This window comes from Carettochelys insculpta, chromosome 19 (assembly GCF_033958435.1).
Source record: "Carettochelys insculpta isolate YL-2023 chromosome 19, ASM3395843v1, whole genome shotgun sequence".
Classification (NCBI taxonomy): domain Eukaryota; kingdom Metazoa; phylum Chordata; order Testudines; family Carettochelyidae; genus Carettochelys; species Carettochelys insculpta.
Window position 1 is genome coordinate 20,429,066 of NC_134155.1, and position 22,429 is coordinate 20,451,494.

Sequence of the window (22,429 nt, forward strand, 5' to 3'; positions counted from 1 at the left end):
GAATCTGAAAAACGACCATCCATGAACTATTACACTAAAGATGCCCACTTCCCCCACTCCACCCCAAGAATTTGTCTCTGTAAGTAGTCTAGTGATTGTTTTTAACCCTTTAACAGCATGATCACCAGTTTTGACAGTTACACCATCATTCCAATTTAGCACTGATCAGATTTTATACATTTAATTTGCTATTGTGCTCTGTAAAAAAAGTAAAAACCTTGCCATGTGACATCTGTACCATCCTCAATAGTCCTCTGCACATGGGACGTATCTTCTGTAACTCATTAGCCACCATTTATTAAATCTAATAATATGTGGATTAGTCTATATAAAATGCAGTACTGTAGAGGTTTTTTTCTATATCTAATTCTTACCAGCATCGTTATGGAGCAGCTCATCTACCAATTAAGCCACAAATACAACCAGGTAGCTTTAATCCCAAAGGATGAATAAGGGATTACTTCAGAATTCCCACAATGCACTTTTTAATAATGAACAGATCAAGCACAGCAGAACCAACTACATATTTTGAGATTGACATTAAAGTCACCGCAACATTAAGACAGAATTCCAATAATATTGGGCCTCTCCACCTGTTGTATCTCAGTCATGTTTTATATCTGGTATAAATTTATGGCAATGGTAGCTAAGTTCTCCTCTCGGGATGCGACCTTACCACAGGCACTGGAGTAACAGTGACACGAAACTAGCCTAAGCAGGAAGAGAATGCAGTCCAGACTTTGGATCCCAAGATCTGGGAGAGCAGAGAATACTTATACCTGAAAAATTGACCAGCGAAGTGTGGGATTGTTAGGGACAGGAAGGAAATGAAATGCTATTGACCTTATTAAGAGGCCAAGCGAGTGAGGTAATATCTTTTATTGGACCAGTTTCTGTTGGTGAGTGAAATAAACTTTCAAGCTTACACAGATCTATCTAGTTTCTTTCCCCTCCCCCAGAAACCCTCTTATGGGTCCAGCTGCCCCATTTGGGAAATACGGACTCTAAAGCACGGCAGCCCACAAAATCCATTGCTGAAACCTGCAAACTAAATAGAATACAAAAAGGACTAGGAGATGGTCTGAGCTACATCCTTCACATATAAAGCCAAATGTCTCCAAAGTTTAAAGGTCTCTGGATCAACAATTGGATTCAGCTCCAAACTATAAAAGGACTGTCAATTTCTAGATTTTAAGGCTGGAAGGGACCATTCAATCATCCAACCTGAGCTCCTGTATGAACACAGGCCTTCGGATTTTACCTGTTTACCTAAATTTTTATTTGTTTCTATCCTGTTTCAAATGAGAGATCTGCCACATGATAGACAACTACGCTACTAAAATCTCCTGAAGTAGAGGAGAAGCCCAATGCCTTGCCCAACTAGTCACCGCAAAATGCATCCTCCTGACAGGGCGAATAAACAAACCCAAGTACCCCATATGCCAGCAGGGGATATCACTACAGAAAGAAAGGAGATGCTCACAAAATACTTAAATTCTTAAAAATAGTCCTTTAGTTGTGGATCTGCTTAGAGCTGCTCAAAAATGAACAGAAACAGAAGAACTACACAAGAAAGGTAACACACAATACAAACAGCACTAATGAAAATTCCATCAGTGTAAAGCCACAGAGACCACACTAATGGAAAACAAACCCACCACAAAAGCAAGGGAGGTTGTTTAAAATCAACATAATAGCATGTAATTGGCAAGTAGGGGTTTCAACACAATGGAATACATGGCAAACAGCCAGGTAAAACAAGTCCAACAGCAACAATTAAGACATTTGTATTCTAAAAATTACTGAGACTGTAACTTTCATTTAAAGAAGGTACTTGGTGTGAGGTACCTGCAGCAGATTTTTTACTTTATTAGTCACTCACTCTGATTGTCTCAAGGATACCATTTATTGTTACAACACAAGGAAACCCAGCTGCGTAAGTTCTCTCTCTGGAAACATTATTAGTATTAATTGTTAAATTATGAAGTGGCTGCTGTCTTGGTATCTCCACCAATTAATTCAAAAGCACTGCCATAAATTAGATTTTTGTACCTGAGTGTTCATAGGATTTGCCAAAAAGAAATGAAATTACTTGAGAATACAATAGCTATGCTGGAGGAAGAATAATCAAACAGAACAAAGCTTGGATACTCTGGGCACCTAAAAGGAAGAGATGGAAGTCATCAACTGAAAAAAAAGGGTGCTTCAAAGGACACAGTTGAGACACAAGGAAGACAACTGGGATTGACATTTTCTGGAAGTGACACACACTGGACAATACAAACAAAGAATAGATAAGCAAGGGGACTACTACTACTACTACAAGTTGAAAGTTTCTACTCTGGCAACATCTGTGGTCTGGCATGAGTTTAGTTAGCCGGATGACCACTTGTCATGGGTATGGCCAAGTTTCCTGTGGTTCCATAAATTTTGTTTACCACAACCAGTCCTGGCTTTTAATGTTGCATGCTGTTATTTAGCTCTAATTTACCTGTATGTGTCTTTTAACTAGGCAGTGGAAGTGTGATAACACTTCTAGACAAAATATTGACCTCCTGTGGTTCAGCAAACTCTCTGGCTCGGCACCAGCCAAGTCCCAACAGTGCCAGACTAGAGAGGTTCAACATGAACTATAAAGCTCTAATTTCGCTGAACACAGTTGCATTCATTACCAGAGGCTACTCTACAGCAGTTAGTATCAAGCCAACCTGAAAATAGTACAAGTATCAGTTTTATTATCTATACATTAATACTGGCCTATTAGCCAAGTGTTTTAAATCATATCGGCTAACGCAACACTTTTCAGGCCAGATCCAACTTCCTCTGAAATAAGGTAGTTTTTAGCCAGTTTCCAGGGGAATTGAATTGGTGCTTAAGAGTAAAATTTTCAAAAGTGCCTCAGTCCCATTATCAAAAGGATTTTGGCTCCTAAATCCCATCTACTATCAATGGGTCAATCACCCAAATGCTTAAGCCCCTTTGACAATGGAACTGAGAGTGAAATTTTCAAAAGTGCTTTGGTGACTTGGGAGCCAAAAATGATTCTTCATATTTAAAGCAGATGGTAGTCTATGTCCCCCACAAAAGTCGAACAGATATTTAATAAACAGTATTTGTGGAATTCCTCACAAGTCAGTACCTCTAGTCTCTGTTAATAATAGTGTTACTTGGATTATGTATCTATTTCCTTTCAATAGGCCAGGCTTTCACCACACAAGATTAGATTTGAAAAATAAGGACGTATTAAGCCACAAGCCAAGAAAGTAGCATGTCAGATTTTTTCAATAAGTTTTCTGCCCACCGCCACCGTTTTTAAAAAAAAAAAAAAAAAAGAAAAAGAAAAAGCCACGAACATGTCACTTTCTGAAATTTCCTACTGGCAATTTTCAGCAACTACAATCAGCTGCAAACACCAATTAAAAATAACTTCCAATATTCTAAAAGTTCAGATTCTAACCAAATAGGCTAGTGTGTGTGTGTGTGTGTGTGTGTGTGTGTGTGTTGTCATCATAGTGCCTAAAGGCCCTCCATTAGGAACAGTGCCCAATGTGATAAGCATAGTACAAGCAGGAGGACAAGGAAACAGCCCCAAAAAGGAGTTCACAATTTAAGTAATGATCAAAATTAACAGGTGAATACCATATGGACAGAGACTGACAGCGTAATAAAATACAAAGATATTAAGCAGTGATTTCATCAGTTGACTAGCCAATCCTTTGTTTTGTTTTGTTTTTTAAATTGTACTTCAGAATGCAAATTGTACAATATTTGTTTGCCCTATACCCTTAAAATTCATCAGCCTTTTGGCATTTCACATGCATTTCAAATTACTTTGATGGCATTTAAAAGAAACATACATTATATACACACACATATATGCGCCACTGAAACATGCTTTGCCTGCAAAGTATTTTGGTGCCTGACAGAACTTCTGGGTTAGTGTCACTGTTATGACAGAAGGACTAGTTTCAGAACTGTTTATCTATCATTTATATGGATAGAGAGTATAGGAAATTATGACAGAGCTGCTTTATTGTTTGTCCTTTAAAAGCAGTTTTCTAGAAACACAGTTGTGGGGACCTCTCAGATACTGCAAACTGCCACATCGAATTACTCGTCGAGAAAATCTTTCTGCACTTAACACTCACATATCAATTTGACTTGTGAAGAAATTGTTTCACTCAGAGAAGGAATGCACTCCCCCTTGCTATTCCAACATTGAATAATAGGAATAAAGATGTCTATGACTTTGATAGGTAGTCTGATGATTCCCAAAAAAACACCTGAACTCTTCTAAGCTCTGATGCCCTTCCAGTGTCTATTCTGTACCTACTTAACAGGGGATGCAGGGTGGAGCATACTTATGCTGAACAACTTTATGAAAGAAGAAACCAGGGTGGGAGGTTGCAATAACAAATCTGTCCCATGTAGCTTGTGCCTGTTGCCAACAACAAAAAGACAAAGCAATGACAGCAAGACATCTTCATTTTCCTTGAGAGCCAAAAGACTGATGTTTTCAAGATCTTGCCTGCATTATTGAGGCTAATACTGCAGGTTCTAAATCCCAAGGGTAGTCCCAAAACAGTCTTATAAACTAACCCACTGGGTCGATGGGATGTGTGTTTTCAGAGATTTTTAAAAAGCTAATTTTTCAAATCTAGAGAGTAAACCTGCTAAACTAGAGTGATTGTTGAGACTCAGCAGCTCACTGCTTTTAAGACGTAAAGAACCAAATCGTTCTATGTCATGTGTATTTTCAGCACAGCAGGAAAAAGATACCTTACCTTCTTGTGCGCTATCAGGAGGCAATTTGAGTGTTCATGTTCACATGCAATGTCATAGTCTGGAATAAAGTCAACCAACTCCTGGACAAAATGCATCACCTCGTCGTGCCAAGGGACATTGGCCATGGTTAAGTTGCTGGCTGTGCTTTCACCACAGTATGTCACGCCCTGTCAAAACACAGTAAAGTAACTACTAATTCCCTTTTAAAGAGGACTACAAGTTTAAGGCAACATTCACACATGCAGGTGCATGTGTGCACAATTCCCACTTAGTCAGTCTGCAAAATCCTTTTATTTTTCTTTCCTTGAATATATGTCCCCACTATCAGCCAAAGTGTGCGTTGAATGGGGAAGGATGGCCTTGCAGCAAGGACGTACGAAGAGAGTAAGGAGACAGTCATACCTCTCTTCACCATTTTGGGCAGTTCAAACCTCAATTTACCCTTCTGTAAACAGGCGTTAATTCCCCCCTTCCAACTGTTAGCCGATGGTGGGGTGAGATACCACCTATGCCCTTATTTTCATCCGAGTCTTTAACTGCTAGGACAGACAGTCCCTTCGCAGCAGGCAGGCTGACGGATGCCCCAAGGTCCTAACACCCAAGTCTTTAACTGCTAGGACAGGAAAAGTCCCTTCGCAGCGGGCAGCCAGGACAAGCTGACGGGTGCCCCAACGGTTGCACTGAGAGTTTCCCACACCCAAGTCTTTAGCTGCTAGGACGAAAAAGTCCCTTAGAAGCAGGCAGCCAGGGTGGCTGACAGGTGCCCCCAAGAGTCTGCTCTGTGGAGGCAGCATGACTCAGCGCTCAGCTCTCAGCACTCTTACCAATGACCAGGCTAATTGCAGCTGAAAAGCAGCTGGGTTCTTTGTTTTGTGTTTGGTTTGCACAGTAACAGGGAGAGTCAGGTTACAGCTTAACCAGTTACTTATCTATTGACTTAGGTGACTTAACTCTTATGGTTACAAGATTACAAGATATATACTTTGTTGCAAGCTTACAAGATTTATACTTTGTTACAAAGATTACAAGGTTTACACTTTGTTCTTTAGTTGCCAATAGCTAGCATGTAACAATTCACAGATCTGTTATTGAATGTGCACAAAGAAAACAAAAGGAAAGCAATACACTTAACAGGTCTTATTCTCACCCCTGCATTACCAACGTGGCACCGCCAGCGTTTTCACTCAATCCCTAGGGAAGAAGCAATAATGAGGAAACGGGTGTCCCCTAGGACCTCGGGAGGCAAAGACCCTCCTTACCGGCAGGTAGAGGTAATTGGAGCTCAGTTAGAAGGGCTGCTGGATCCTTACTTTATGTCCATTGGGTCATGTACTCTTCTTCCTAATCTAAAAGGGTACCAACTGAATTAACTCATCTCGAGACACTAGTTCTCACAAGGCTGGTTCCCACCTGTGGGGTGGAGATAATTTTAGGGCATTCTTTCTTTATGGGCCACAGATTTTTCCTCCATCTGGGATGTTTGTGTAGGCGAATCAACTGATGGTATTTAGCCAAGGGCAGTCCGAGGCCCGGCTGTTTATTAGCCCATTGTCTCTTCTTGCAGCTCCGGAGCATCAAAGCATTCTCAGGCATTCCAGGGCTGAGCTGTTTCTTTTAACCCTTTGGTGCTCTGAAGCACCCAGGAGAGACAAGATGGAGTAGAGAAAAGGAAGGGTTCTGTCTGGCTACACCAACTCACATTCTTTAATGTATTAGTGTGAAAAAAAACAGTAGAAACACAGCAAAAATCAACAGGGCTTGTACATCATGTAACTGCTTTTAAAAATCCACCTTTGGTGTTCACAGATGGCTTTGAGATATTCAAAAGATGGGTACTATCACAGTACGAAGCATTGTATGTACAGCAGTCTAAAAAATTACAAGAGAACAATTCCTTCCAGCCCCTCACAAATTAATTCTCTACCCAATTGGTTCTTAAATTCTGCTCCTTAGAACAACAGTTCTCAACCAGAGGTATGTGTACACTTGGAGGGACAAAGACGTCTTCAAAGGGATACATTAATTCATCTAGATATTTGCCTAGTTTCATAACAGGCTACATAAAAATCAATAACAATACCCATACAATGACTTTTTTATACTGCTCTATACTATAGAATTAAATGCACATACAATGTTTATGTTCCAAATGATTTTATAACTATATGGTAAGCATGAAAAAGTTGGCACGATTTTAGTAATAGCGTGCTGTGATGCTTCAGTGTTTTTGTCTGATTTTTTAAACATGCAATTTTAAGCGGAGGCAAAATTTGGAGGGTACACAAGACAAACCAGACTCCTGAAAGGGGTACACAATGGTCTGCAAAGGTTGGGACTGGTCTAATTCCACAACTGACTGCATCCCACAGTCTCAAACAACTCACCACTGGTCATCTTAATTTCTTGCCACTGCTATTCTAGAAAGATTTGCCTGCATAAAACAAACAGTAGAGAATTACAGTAGAACACACACAGAATGCCAATATAAGAACCAACAAAAAACCCACTAAACAGTCTTCTGGAAAGCCTGACGAAGGCAAGAAAATGGATGGTCCATGCAAGGCTCAAGCATACACCACTCCCATTCGCTCACTGAGGGAAACTAAAAAAATATTGCAAGCATGTAAAAGCTTCCTAATCCTCTGTGCAAGCAGGTGAAGTATGAAATTACTCTGCCTTGTTGGAAAGCTTGGAGAGCAAAACTGCTTAGTTGTAAGGTGGACAAGGAGCAGTAAAAAGCAGGGGAAGCTTATAAAGTGCACCTGGAGACCCCTCAGAAGGCAGATGCTATTGGTGAAGGCACAACAACAACAAAGACAGGAATTTCAGACAAAAAGCCTCTAGTCACTGTGTCCAGTTCTCGCCATACTTGCAAAGACATAAATCACAAACAACTCCCTCAAGGTTCAAGAGGTTCTATTTGGGATGGGAGGTAGAGCTGAACTCTTACTCCTACTGTACAGATGGGGAACCAAAGGGCAAAGACTACAGGTTGAAACCCTGAGATCTGACACTCTCTCGTCTGGCAACAACCGTTGTCTGTCAGGACCATGGATCTTGCAGGACCAGAGAGTCCTGGGGGTGGGAGGAGGAGGGGCCAGCCACAAGAGTGGCAAAATCCCAGGGCAGGGCAGCCACAGCTGGTCTGACAGCAAGGCAGGGGCAGCTGCAGCCTGAGAGCCTGGGCTGGTCATCAGGCAGACCAGGCTCAGGGTGTCTCAGCCCAGGGGCTGGGAGGGAAGCCGTGGTCCCAGGAAGCCCCTGGCTGGGGAGCATCAGTTCATCCCCAGGGCCGGGAAGGAAGTCGTGGCCCTAGGAAGCTGTGGCCAGGGCTGTGCACAAAGCCATGGCTCCGGGAAGCCACAGCTGGGGATGGGAGCAGGTAGTCCCCTGGTGCATCCAAGACCTGGTGCAGACGACACTAGGCTGATGGGAGACTCTTCCCATTGACCCAGCTACTATTTCTTGAGGAGGTCAAACACCAATGCCAATGGGAGAATCCCTCCTGTTGGTGTGGGCAGTCTCCTAATGAAGGGCTGCAGCCGCACCATTGCAGCATAATAAGTATACACATCCCCTAAACATTAGATGGTTTTTCAGGAACTACATGGAAAACCTGATTCTGTCAGGTGTTCAGTACATTCAGAGCATAGTGGCCCTGTAGCAGAAGGTGCTGTACACCCTAGATTGCCAGTGAGGGCACTGGAATCAAGAATACTCAGCATAGGCACCTGGCATCTTACAGCCTCGGACTCTCTGTGCACAACACTAAAGAAATTTGCAGCGCCCTGTTCCTATTAAACACTAGAAAGGGAACAAGGGTTTGAGTACCCTGTCTTTCCCATGCTAATACACAAAATGAAAGCTGTATAGGAGACAGATTAAACTGCTCTGTTGACCCACATACCCACCCACAAGTCTGAGCATGCAAATTTTTTACTCAAGCAGCTACTGAGTACTAGAAAATTCAAAGGCGACCCCTGAGCTATAGTCACTAAAGCATCTACTGTGAATTCAGCCAATTACATCATGTCAGGGCTTCATGCCATCCCTGCACATCTCTCAAAGCCAGGCGCATCTCTGTGGGTACATCCTGCCTTTATTTCCCTATTTGAGCCATTAATAAGTTCGGTCAGATTTTTATATGTCAAAACACCACCATCCTTTTAAGGTCTAATTTATTTGTGGGAAGCTAAACAGAATTCACAACAGAGACACCTTCAACCATATGTCTCAGTGGGGCATTAGACTCCCTCTGCAATTATCAGGCTACTTGAACCTAACAGTCCTTCATCCAGGAGGAATTCTCAACTGGATTCTTTTCCTGGAGCGAGGACTTCAGCAAGGCTTTCCTGCTGACTCAAGCTCTTCTAGCAACACCCAGCTCTGCAGACTGGGGCTCCTGTGCCTATGTGGGATTTTGTGAAAAAATAAAACATTCCCAGCCCAGTACTGAAGATGACAAAACTGCCTATGACAGCATGAGGGCAAAAGGTGCTCTTGCTCTCAATCAGCCTGTGATGAACTGCGGGCTTTATTTACCCTAAGTTGCATGGTGAGTTCTACTGCCCTATAGTGACCCTGCATCTCTGCCTCAGTGTCCCTGGCCACTGCACCAGTACCTAGATGGTACGGGGAACTTTGGGTGTGATGGGGGCTAACCCCAGCCTCCCGCATAATACAATGGCCAATGCCCTTTGTAATCTGAGGCCAGAATGGGGGCTAAGCAGGAGACATCTTTTATCTGAGAAGCAGGACAAAATCCACAGCTGGGGCCTGGCTGCAGGGCTTGGTCCAGGAGCCGGGTGTAAGTCAGTCTCAGCTAGCTGAGGAGGAAGAGGGAGGGCCAGGACCCTGTCTCTGGACCCTTCCCCTCCCAAAGATGGATTGTACTGACTGCTTCTGGTGACTGTGCTGACAAGTCTGTTCCACGCTGTGTCCATGACGACTAATAAACCTTCTGTTCTACCTGCTGGCTGGACCAGGTGCTTTTCTACTTTTCAGATGGGCAATGGCTTTTCCGATTTCTTCTTTTGTTCATCTGTTGCTGTTAATTTGCAGAGGTATATTTGCAGGTGGTAACACCACCCCTAGAGGTTTTTAAGTCCCAGCTTGACAGAGTTATGGCTGGGATGATTTAGTTGGGGCTGATCCTGCTTTAGGCTAGACGACCGACTGTGGTCCCTTTCAGCCCTAGAATTCTATGATACTATGAACTCCAAAGGTTCAATGTGGCCAGGGTGGTTCAGCAGATCTTCAAAGTGTTCCTTCCATTCTTTGTGGCACCTTGTCCTCTTCCACAATGTCTTATCGCAGGTCTCCTTCCAGGCTGTTTTGGTGTGCTCCCAAATTTATCCCACAGTAGCATTTTCCAGGATGAGGTTTGTCAGAAGTGCGTATCTGTTGGACAGCTCCACATGGAAACCAGCTTTTGTCTCTATATCCATCTGAAAAGCAGAAAAGCACCTGGTCCCGACAACATCCCCGCAGAAACAATCAAGGCAGGTAGTGAGACATCAGCCAACAAGATGTATAATGAATTTTCTATCCATCAAGATCCATGTGTTGGCTGCAGTGCAACAGTCCCCCCACATTAAAAGAAGTCACGCACAGGCATCTTCCTCTATATATTACTCTCCTAAACTTAAGTCTCACAGTGACTGACAAACGGTGATGGGAGCAGGATTGTGAAATCGGAAAGCTTGTAGTCATGAACCAGCATGTAGGCAGTAGATGTTTGTATCAGTTGTTCCATTTCGAGGACTGAGGTGGTAGAACGGTCTGGCTGCTGCATCCATGACTGAGCAGCGCTATTTAGGATCCACTCTGCTGACCCCACATGGGCAGAGGGATACAAAAGATGCCCTAAACATAGTTCACCTCAATCCCCATGACTGGATGACCACGTCCAGTGGGTTCACCTCCATGAGGTCAAAATCCAACAGTAAACTTTGGAAGATGGAATATTCAGACTCTAATGGACACCCCCAACATGGAGTGACCCAAAAGATGCACGGAAATTATTGCCTGTGAGCTGCAAAGATTCAACATCAATATCACTGCCCTGGCAGAAACACATAGACCAGAAGAAGGACAGCTAAGAGAAGAAGGCAGAGGGTGTACATTTTTCTGAAAAGGAATGCCCAAAGAAAGAAAAATGAATTAATGGAGTAGGATTTGCCATCAAAAATGAACTGACAAAGATCCTATCTGAACTTCCTGTCAGCATCAATGAGAATCTCATGACTCTCTGCTTGAAGCTTGACAAAAACCAACAGGCACCAACTCTAGACATTGAAGATGATGTGAAGGAGAATTTCTACACCCAACTGGATACAGTCCTGAAAGGCATACCCAAAGAAGACAAGATTATTCTCTTCAGGGACTTCAATGACAAGGTTGGAAGAGATGCAGTTGTCTGGCAGACTACCCTTGGGAAAGAAGGATTTGGCAACAACAACTCCAGTGGAGTGTTCCTCTTTACAAAATGTGCGGAACACAAGCTAATGATCACGAACACTCTGTTTCACCAGAAAAACAAATTTAAGACCTCATGGCAATATCCTCAGTTGAAGCACTGGGACCCCATCGACTATGTCATTGTCTGCACTCAGGATCGGCTTGATGTCCTTCTCACGTGTTCAATGACTAGTGCTGATAACTACTGGACCGAACACTGCCTTATTTGATCCACAATGGCGATTAGGATTGTCACTAAATGGAGAAATCAGAGGAAATAGATGAAACAAAAGATCAAAGACCCATCAGTCAAAGGCTACGTCTACACTAGCCGCAAACTTCAAAATGGCCACGCAAATGGCCATTTCGAAGTTTACTAATGAAGCGCTGAAATGCATATTCAGCGCTTCATTAGCATGCAGGCAGCCGCAGTGCTTCGAAATTGACGCCCCGACGGGGCTCCTTTTCGAAAGGACCCCGCCTACTTCGAAGTCCCCTTATTCCCATCTGCTCACAGGAATAAGAGGACTTCGAAGTAGGCGGGGTCCTTTAGAAAAGGAGCCCCGTCGGGATGAGCCGCGCAGCTGTGAGCCGCGTCAATTTCGAAGCACCGTGGCTGCCCACATGCTAATGAAGCACAGAATATGCATGTCAGCGCTTCATTAGTAAACTTCGAAGTGGCCATTTGCATGGCCATTTCGAAGTTTGGGGCTAGTGTAGACACGGCCAAAGTGACTTCTACACAATGCTCCAAAGCAAGCTGCCAACAGTACATCCTGAAGATGTGGAAGAACACTGGTGTCAATTGAAAAATGCCATCATTGGAGCTTGTGGAGAAACCATTGGCTACCAGACCAGGAAGCATCAACACTAGTTTGATGAGAACAATGTGGAAGTTGAATGCCTGATTGAAGCAAAAAGGAAAGCCTTTAGGGCCTGGCAAAGCAACATCAACTGCACGACGAAGAGAGAAGTGCATGCCAAGGCCAAGGTAGAAAGACTCTGAAAAACCAGTGGTCGACTGAGAAGGCACAAGAACTCCAGCATCTCGCAGACATCAACGATACAAGAGGTTTCTTCAATGCTACCAAAGCTGTTTATCGACCAAGAAACCATGGAATCAATCCCCTGAAATCAAAGGATGGTACTCAGCTCTTGAGAGACAATTAAGCCATTGCTTCTCGTTGAAGGGAGCGCTATAATGAGCTCTTGAACTGTCCTTCCACTTAGTCCTAGAATCCCTTGACCTAATCACTCACCAACTGCCTAGAGATGATCTCGCAACACTTCGTACCCTGAGTGAGGTCCAAGCTACCATCAAAGCCATGAAGTGCAACAAGGCAACCAGACTAGATGGAGTCCCCACTGAAGTCAAAAAAGGTGGGCCAGAGCTCCACAAACAACTCCACCTCCCCATTCTCACGATCTAGGATAGGGAGCAGATGCCACAAGATTTCAAAGACACACTGATCATCATCTTTCCAAGAAGGGTGACAAGTCGGACTGTGGAAACTATTGTAGCATCTCCCTCCTGGCAACAGCAGGGAAAATCTTAGCTTGAATCCTTGCAAACCAACTCCTGGCACTCTCAGAAGACATTCTCCCAGACTCCCAGTATGGCTTCCGACCATTCCAAGGAACAGCAGACATGATCTTCACTGCCTGGCAACTGCAAGAAAAATGTTGTGAACACAACCAAGCCTTAAATACGAGTTTCCTCAACCTGACCAAAGCATTCAACTCAGTCAATTGTAGTGCCCTGTGGACCATCCTCTCAAAGATTGGCTGCCCCAAAAAATTAATTAGCATTTTAAGGCTGCTTCACAACAACATGACTGCCACAGTATTGTACAGTAACAGACAGATAGCCATGTTAGTCTGCATTCTAACAAAACAGCAGTCACGTATCACTTTAAAGACTAACAAAATAATTTAAGTAATGAGCTTTAGGAGGACAGACCCACTTCTTCAGATTCATAGCATTTCCAGTCCACACTTAATTATATAGTACAGAGGCACAAAAAAAAAAAAGGCAACAAAAACTGACAAATCAAATACATGGAATTGAAGGAGGGGGATAAGGGGTAGGGAATGTTAAGTGTTTTGCCTGAGATAATTAAAAACATCAAAGGAAGGGAAACAGTCCTCGTAATTCATGAGATAACTGCTGACCCTGGGAGTTAAGCAAGGCTGTGTCTTGCCTATCATTGTTCTGCATCTTCATCACCATAACCCTTCACCTCATTCATGGCAAGCTTCCAGGTAGTGTGAAGACTGTCTATAGAATGTACAGGAACCTTTTCAGTCTCAGGAGACTGAAGGCTAAAAGCAAGACTTCCACAACCTCGATCATGGATCTCCAGTATGTGGATGACAATATGGTTGTTGCTCTTTCTCCCACAGCCCTTCAAACCATCTTAAGAGACTTTGCTGAAGCCTACAAGAATCTCAGACTCACACTGAATATCAAAAATACTAAGGCACTCCACCAACCTTCATCGATGGGACAATCTCATGAACCTTCTATTGAAGTTAATGGAGAACTGCTGGAAAACGTAGCACACTTTTCATACCTTGGAAGTCATCTTTACACTAAAGCCAACATTGATGTGGATATCCATCATTGTCTGAGCCATGAAAGCTCTGCTTTCACCCACCTGAGAGAAAGGGTCTTTGAGAACTGGGACATCTATCCCAAAACAAAGCTCCTTGTATACCATGCAGTGGTTGTTCTATTGCTACTATATGCATATGAGACCTGGACAATGTACAAGTGTCACTTGAAAGCATTTTGTCAATTTCATCAGCACTGCCCCTGGAAAACCCTAAACATCCCTTGGGAGGATAGGGGCATAAGCATCCTGGAAGAGTTGAACATGACCAGCATTGAAGACATTATACTTCACCAACAACTTTGTTGGATTGGTCACGTGGTTCGGATGTCTGATCAGCACATCCAAAACCAGACTCTGTTTTCCAAATTGAAGAAGGGACAGAAGAGTGCTGGGAGGCAGCAGAAGTGACATAAGGACATGCTGAAGGCACACATGAAAGAGTGCAGCATCTGTGTCAACACTTGGGAGAACCTTGCCCAAGATTGTCCCCAGTGGAGAACAGTAATCCATGAGGAGGTGGTGCAGCACAGATGAAGACAGGCAGAGAAGAAAAGAGCATCAAAAACTGCCCCATGCCTCTCCAACAGCTGGTAACACCTGCCTCTTCTGTGATAAGATCTGTGGCTCCAGAACTGGGCTGATCACCCATCAATGGACTCACAAACAGGAGGGTGACATGAAGACATCCTACTCATTATCAAGTGACCACCAAAAAATCTATTTGGGAAGATTTGAGACACTGAGGAGATCCCACAAGACTGGAAACATGGCTACCTTATCAAGCTTCCAAAGAAAGGCAACCTGAAGGAATGCAACAACTGGAGAGGCATCATGCCACTCTCTATTCCAGGAAAAGTGTTCAATAAGATTCTCTTGGAGAGATAGAAGGCAGAAATTGACAGGCAACTCAAGGAAGAACGGGCTGACTTCCAAAGCAAGAAATCTTGGACTGACCAAATAGCAACCCTCAGAGTGATCATAGTACAGTCGCTTGAGTGGAACTCCTCCCTGTAAATAACCTTCATAGACTTCAAAAAACCCTTTGACAATGTTGATGGAGACACTTTTTGGAAACTGCTGCAACACCATGGCATCCCATCCAAAATTATTAATGTGATTCAATCACTGTATGAACCATTGACATGCCAAGTTGTTCACAATGGTGTCTTGAGAGAATCCTTCAGCATACTCTCAGGAGTGTGACAAGTGTGCCTATTGTCACATTTCCTGTTCTTGACCACAATGGACTGGATTATGAACAGAACAACAGGTGGCCATCAACAGGGCATTCAGTGGACACTTTTCAAACAGCTAGAGGACATTGATTTTGCTGATGATATAGCCCTCCTTTCACACTGACATGAAAACATGGAAGAAAAGTTTGCAACACTTGACGAAACTGCGTGAATGATTGGACTGAGCATCAATAAGGGCAAGACCAAGACAATGAGGATCTACCAGTCCAGCAACACCATCGCCACACTGGGAGGGGATGACTTGGAAGATGTGGACCAGTTTACCTACTTAGGGAGTGTTATGGGCAGAGACAGAGGAAGAAACAAGGATATCAATGCTGGGATAGGAAAGGCAACGGCTGCATTCAAGACTCTTTGTCCCATATGGAGTTCTCAAATAATATCTGCAAAGATGAAACTGCAGATCTTCAACACAAATGTGAAGACTGTGCTCTTGTGTGGATGTGAGACCTGGCATACTAAAAAGTCTTCAAATTACAAGCTACAGACATTCATAAACAGATGCCTGAGGTACATCCTTCACAGCAAATGGTAAGACTTTGCCATAAATGAGAAGCTTTGGATCCGGGCAGGACGAGAACCACTTGACGTTCAAATCAAGAGAAGAAAGTGGGCATGGCTAGGCCACACTCTCAGAAAACCATCATCTAGCACAGTCCAACAAACTCTCAAATGGAATCTGCAAGGAAAATGCAAATCAGGAAGACCTCGAACAATGTGGAGAAGATGTACTGAGATTGAAGGACAACAACTGGGGTACTCCTGGGGTCAGCTAGAAGTTTTGTCCTGAGACAGAGTGAAGTGGAAGAGACTTGTAGGTGACCTATGCTCCATGTGGAATACAAGGGTTTAAGTCAAGTTAAGTCTACCTGCTGGCTGCAAGTCACATCAGACTGTGGATGGGAAGGGTTGTGTGTGCAGGGCTGAGTGGTTCCAACACACTTTGGCCACATAGCCAGCTTGTGGTTAATTATTTGCAGGCAGAATAAAATGAGCTTTCTCCCCTTGACAAAGACTGATACCACATTATGTTTTTCAGTGCTGAATCTGTACCATACATTATACACACACACACACCCATCCATCTTCAGTAAGAATTTAATGTAGAAGGATATGTGGCTGAGATTATTCTGACATGTATATCTTTTAGCAAATTAATATTTTGCAAATACTGGCAGCTATAATAAAGCTGGACTCTTTTTTCCCACATTCCCACTGGCCATTTTATCATCTTTTGCTACTTGGTTGGGGACAACTTATTTTGTCGAAAAACACCATCCCAGGTAAATACCTTTAAACACAGAGCATATGCAGATCTATGGAGGATTATATTTTGAGACTTGTTATTCAATAGGAAGAAACTTGGATTTCTTTTGATTGGTGTTTGCTTGCATGTCCACTAAATGTTTATGGAGCCTGGATTCAAGACCCAGTCTTGTGAGTGTTATTAATGTTTATTACAGAATCACAGATGTGTAGGGCTGGAAGGGACCTCAGTAGGTCACCTGGTCCAATCCTCTGCACTTAAAGCAGGAATAAGTAAACTAGGGGCAGGCAAGATATGGTCTGCAGGTTGGATTTGGCCCACAAAGCCTTCTAATCTGGCCTGAGGCCAACCCTTACAGTTGTGGAGGGAGAGAACTTCATGTGCTGTCCTGCCCCCCGAAAAATCTTCCAGCTCCTATTGGCTGGAAACCAGGCAATGGTAGCTGAGAGTGTGGCCAAGTAGTCCCTGCACCCAAAGTTTAAAATCAAGGTATTGAATTTGAAGCCACTCAGCACCAAAAACAAGGCCAAGTGCTACCTTTGCAAAGACATGAAATAGGGGCAACTGAAATACACAGAGGAGAAACAGAAGTCCAGTAGCACTTTAAAGATTAATAAATTTATTAGGGCCTTAAAGTGCCACCGGACTTCTTGCTATTTTTGCTGAAATACACTAACATGGCTACCCTTATGAAACCTGTCATACAGAGGAGAGACTTAACAACGGTGGAGCCATACTAAAGAAGAAATGAGATAACATTAATTACAAACTGCACACATTTGGGAGACAATTATTTTTCACATTTTTAATTTACGGTGGACTGCCTCCATTAATCTACCAATGTAAAAGAATATTAAAGCAGCATACTGCAACTCAATACCATTGAGGTAACAGATGCACCATACAAGACAGAAGACATGCTGAGGGAGTACTGAACAGCAAAGTACATTAATTTAACCCTGTACTGGAAGTTTGAAAAGATTTTAAAGATGCCTATATAACCAGACACCCAAATAACATAATGTACATATCAAAGGTTCAGCTGTATATAGACAGGATTGTAGAGCAATATTTTTCCATCATTCATTATGCAGATTATGATTTGAGCAGCATGAAAAATGTATGATTACAGAGGGGGGAAAAACTCCTAGAAAGCTACAACATGACTCATTCCTTTAATAAACTTCAAAGAGATCATTTACAAGCAAAGAAAGCACAGCGGTAAATGGAATTATCAAGTACTTGGATGGCTGATTAATTTTCTCTCCCTTTCTCACAACACATGAGTGAAAATCATTGCAGCAGCACATGGTACAAAACCACATCAGCTTTCAACTTCTTAAAACTTCAGCTAACTAACCGTGCCAACATTGCCTCTAAAACACGAATGGTTGATTAGGGCAGCCTTGTTACATTTTTCAACAATACCTGAAAATAGTGATTACTGTACTCAGAAGCCAACCATTAAAAGAAACAATTCTATTATACACAATAGCTCATACATAAACTTCTCTGTAGTGGAAACATTAATGACACTCAATTAATCTTTAACATGCATGTTTTCAGCATGCTAATTATACTATCAGCTTGCAGACAAATACCTTGATATCCAAACCTCTTCAGAAGCATCTTAAATACTCAGGTCAATTTATGCTTTTGGTTTGGTGCCTGTAAATCCAGAGTAACTCCACTGAAATCACTGTGGATTTACACACTGATTTAATGGAGCTGAATCTTCACCACTGGTTTTATACCACGTCTTGTGTGATGTTGTTTATAACTACAGTGAATGGGACATACAAAAAGATGTACTAACTGGTGCTTACTTTGTCATGAAAGAGTTTCTCTAGTGAGATTTGGATCCTTTCCAAGGATCTGAACAATCATGAATCATTCTAATCCAAATGGCTGTGGAGGAAGATTACCTGTGAACTAAAAATGAGAGAGCTTTGCTTCTTTTCTAAAATAAACTGCAGGCCTTCCGATTTAATTACTGTGAACAAGAGAAGTCTCTTATCTTTTAAATCACTGATTATAAATTCATTAAACAGAGTACTGTGTGAAAGGACAAAAGAATGAAGTGCAGCCATCAAAAGGTGTCTGACCTACTATTAGAGACTGGATTACTGCTCAGAAATTGGGGCAATCTCAACCCAAGGCAAAATGTAACTACTTTAAACTGTGTGGAGATAGATCAAATACTCTGCAATAAAAATGCATGTTATTTCAATATTGTCTAAATTACACACACAAGCTAAAGGATACAACTAAGACTTTTTTTTTTTTAAATCCATGATCAAACTGATCGACCAAAGGACATCAGTTTATCTGCACCAGTTATATCCAACATTCCAACAATTCAATTTAATCATGCAGCGAAAACATAGGCTACTTCTGTGAAGTGGCGCTGTAGTCTAATACTCAGAAATAAAAAAACAGACAAGTTTTAAAGGATATATTCCAAATCTGTTTTTTTGTTTTGTTTTACATTGCACTGGATTAGCTGTCAGGAAACTAATTCCCAACTCATTGATTAGCTCTGTAACCTAATGCTAATCACCTCCATTTCCTTATCAGCAAGAAAGGCACAAATGATATTTACTCACTTTTACAGAACATTCAGAGCCACAGATGGAAAGCATTACTTATTTAATGTTATTTATTTCATTACAGTGACAGCGTTTAAAAAATCACAGTCCAGATTTGGCTATAACTTTACTTTCGTTACACCATAATAAAACCTTAAATTGTAACACACACTTTCAGATGTCTAAGTCAATTTTCATGGGTTTTGCCTGCTATACATTACTCTGGGCTTAAATCAGGGGTGATCAAACTTTTTAGGTTAGGCTCCATTTTTCATCCCTTCATTTAGCAGGGTCCCACCAACCTGTGTAATGTAATCCAAACCAATGGAAGTTTTGGTTGTGTTCATATGAAAACAAACATCTTTCGGCACGTGTAAGAAAATAAGTACATACGTTATAAAAACGTTATTAATCAGTATATAAATGTGAATATACAGACATAAAAACAGTAACAGATTTCAACATTTTTAATGGGATGGATGAGCCTGAGACCCAAAAGCCAAACATGCTACACCCCACTTATGAAACTTCACAGCCTTTTGATAGGGCCGGCCCTACACTTTACACACCCCTGCTTGAAACCAGAAAAAATTACTGGGAAATAAATTAAAAAAAAAAGGTAACTGGCTTTAATATTTTTCTCCTTCATGTCATGAAAACATGTATTAATGCTAGATTCTAATAAAAAATTAAATTTTCAGTCAAAACTCTCTGATGTGGTATCTCTGGAATACAAGCTTTTTAAAAAAAATAAAACATCCTGCTAAAATAATCACGTTTAATTTTAAGCACTTGAATAAGAGACTTGACTTCAATGAGATGTACGATACAACTCAAGTTAACCACATGAGTACATATTTGTCACTCTGGGGCTTGGAAATGGAATGGCAGAAAGTGCTGGTTATATATATATATATATTTTAATACAACATTTTACTGGGCTTGCTAGTCAAAAGGGCTGGGCTTTCTCCATCTCTGAAAATCATGCCATGCAGAGTGCAGCTTTGGCACTTACTTTTCTCTCTGTCGAGCTCTGATTCATTTTGCCTCACATTCTATAGAGAATGGCAGAGGTCAGCATTTCTCAAGCAAGAAAATTATACATCAGTTGTTTTTGTTTTAAAGCGCTCGGTAGGAAGGGTGATTTTTAACTTCATTTCTCCTACCTAAATACAGAACTGAATGCTACCCAGGCTCTGAATAGCTTTTTGACAGGTGATGACAGTCAGGTCTCACCTTCTGAAAGTAAAAACTCATTAAAGAAGAGTTAGAGAGGTAGCTGTGTTAGTCTGTACTCCAACAAAACAAGCAGCAGAAATGTAGCACTTTAAAGACTAACAAAATGATTTATTTGGTGATGAGCTTTCATGGGACAGACCCACTTCTTCAGATCAGTCAAGAAGTTGATCTGTCCTACAAAGCTCATCACCGAATAAATCATTCTGTTAGTCTTTAAAGTGCTACATTTCTGCTGCTTTGTTTCATTAAAGAAGAGCTAACTTTCCTCTGTTTTAAACATGGACATAATCGTCAACATTTCACATGACAGAGGTAAGCAGACGGACGCAGAATCTTCTGTGTGACCCTCTCCAGCTAGCCTACTCATTAAATGGTCATTTAATTTGATAACAAAGCTCGAGAAAGCCTTTGCTCCTTCTGAGTGACACAGGGCCCACCATCCCTTACACATGAGCCTAGAACCTCAGAAGTGCTGAGCTGGAAACAGTGCTGGAATACAAATGCTGCAGCAGTGGTCAGAAGACTGGTCTGACAAAGGTTTCTAGAAATTATACACACTGGGACTGAATCTCATTTCTATGTCAGGCTTCCTCACCCTGCCAGAGCTCTTCTTTGAAGTAGCAGCATGGTGTAAATCAGCCTTTGGATAACTGGGAATCTAGTACAATATTTTAAGTGAAATAACTGGTTAAACACAAAGAGGTCAAAGGAAAAGGAAAGACTATGGCCCTGATCCTGGAGGCCTTCCTCATCCCACCAAAATCATGAGTTCTAAGAACTGCACAGTTGGGCCTTTCTTTAATAACTCCAGCCTGTTTGCATGGTGAACTGTTCCTGGGTAGGTTCATGAAAACATCTGTTTAATAGTGATGTACCAGGGGTCCATGCAAACACCTCACCACCAGTTTTACTGAACTAACTGGCAAGGGTATGCAAAATATGGGTCAGAACTGCAAGAGGATATAGATCAGTGGTGGGCAACCTGTGGCCAGCTGGGGTTCTAGGTGTGGCCCATGAGACATTTTGTTTACCAAAGGGTCACGAGTTTCTCTATGGTTTTTCTCCTCAGTATTTTTCTTCTGGTATTACAAAAATAACACCCACTTAAAGCAAGGGCACATGAAATGAGGTGCATACTGATTGCATGTAACAATGACTCTGAAAGCTGTGTGCTGCTATGGTTCAACTGGCAAATTCCACGGACACAAGTGCAGTTAGCAAAACTACCCTGTCCTGGGAGACAGTCTTGGTTATAAGTATCAGAGAGGTACCCAGGTTAGTCTGTATCTTCAAAAACAACAAGAAGTCCTGTGGCACCTTATAGATTGACAGATATTTTGGAGCATCAGCTTTCGTGGGCAAAGACCCACTTTGTCTTGGTTATGGCATTCTTGCAGTCCACTGTGACGAACGAGGAACATTCATGTGGTTCACTCACTAACCTAGTTTGCTCCTCACTGGTGATTCCACATACCCTCCCACTTACATGGTCTGAAAGCTACTGTCAGATTTCAGAGCGATTTGGAGAAATGCACACAAGGGCACAGATACAATTAGAAATGGTAGCATAACAGATTTTCTGTGGAAACCACTACGGCGTTCAGAAGTGTGCTTGTTTCTGTGTACTTATCTGGCCTTTATCCCAGTAGCACTGCCAGTCCATTTTTAATTACGTGAATCTACTGAATATGCACTTTGTTTTCCACAATTTTGCAATGAATTGTTAAGGATCCAAACAGTAAAGCTTTTCATTACATTTCATACAGGCTTCTCTAATAAGTTAGTGAGCTTAATGTAGGGGTAACCTGGTCAGATTTAATGGTCTGTGAAACACAGGACATCTGTTTAGATGATCAAATGCTACCTTCTGGCATTAAATGCTATGAAACATTGAATGTACTTTATCTGAAACTAAATGCAACATGCTGAGAGTTTATTAATATAAACTGGTGGCTTTCGAAGCAAAAAACTGACAAAAGCCAAAATGCATGTTCTAGGGATCAAATACGCAAATTGCTTTTGAATTAAAATAAAACAATTATATTATGGCTCTGCATTATGCAGCAACTTTGTTTTTGTTAGACAGATCTCTTAATTCTTCTGACCCACAGGCTTTACATTAGGGTAAACATTGCCAACTCCGCCATGAAGCCTCTATGAGCTCCATGCCAGTCCCAAGCCTGGATGAAGGAGGAGGGTTGGTCAGATGTGTGTCGATGC

The 22,429-nt window shown here is 42.0% G+C and overlaps 1 protein-coding gene across 7 annotated transcripts in view; it reads right to left on the reverse strand.

Moving 5' to 3' along the window:
* LOC142023218 (S-adenosyl-L-methionine-dependent tRNA 4-demethylwyosine synthase TYW1-like) overlaps positions 1 to 22,429 on the reverse strand; it is a 189,490-nt gene that overhangs the window by 16,970 nt on the left and 150,091 nt on the right. For all 7 annotated transcript variants that reach the window (XM_075013957.1, XM_075013959.1, XM_075013958.1 and 4 more), the window contains one exon: positions 4,785 to 4,952. In XM_075013957.1, the coding sequence (XP_074870058.1) occupies positions 4,785 to 4,952 (168 nt within the window). The remainder of the gene's footprint in view (positions 1 to 4,784; positions 4,953 to 22,429) is intronic.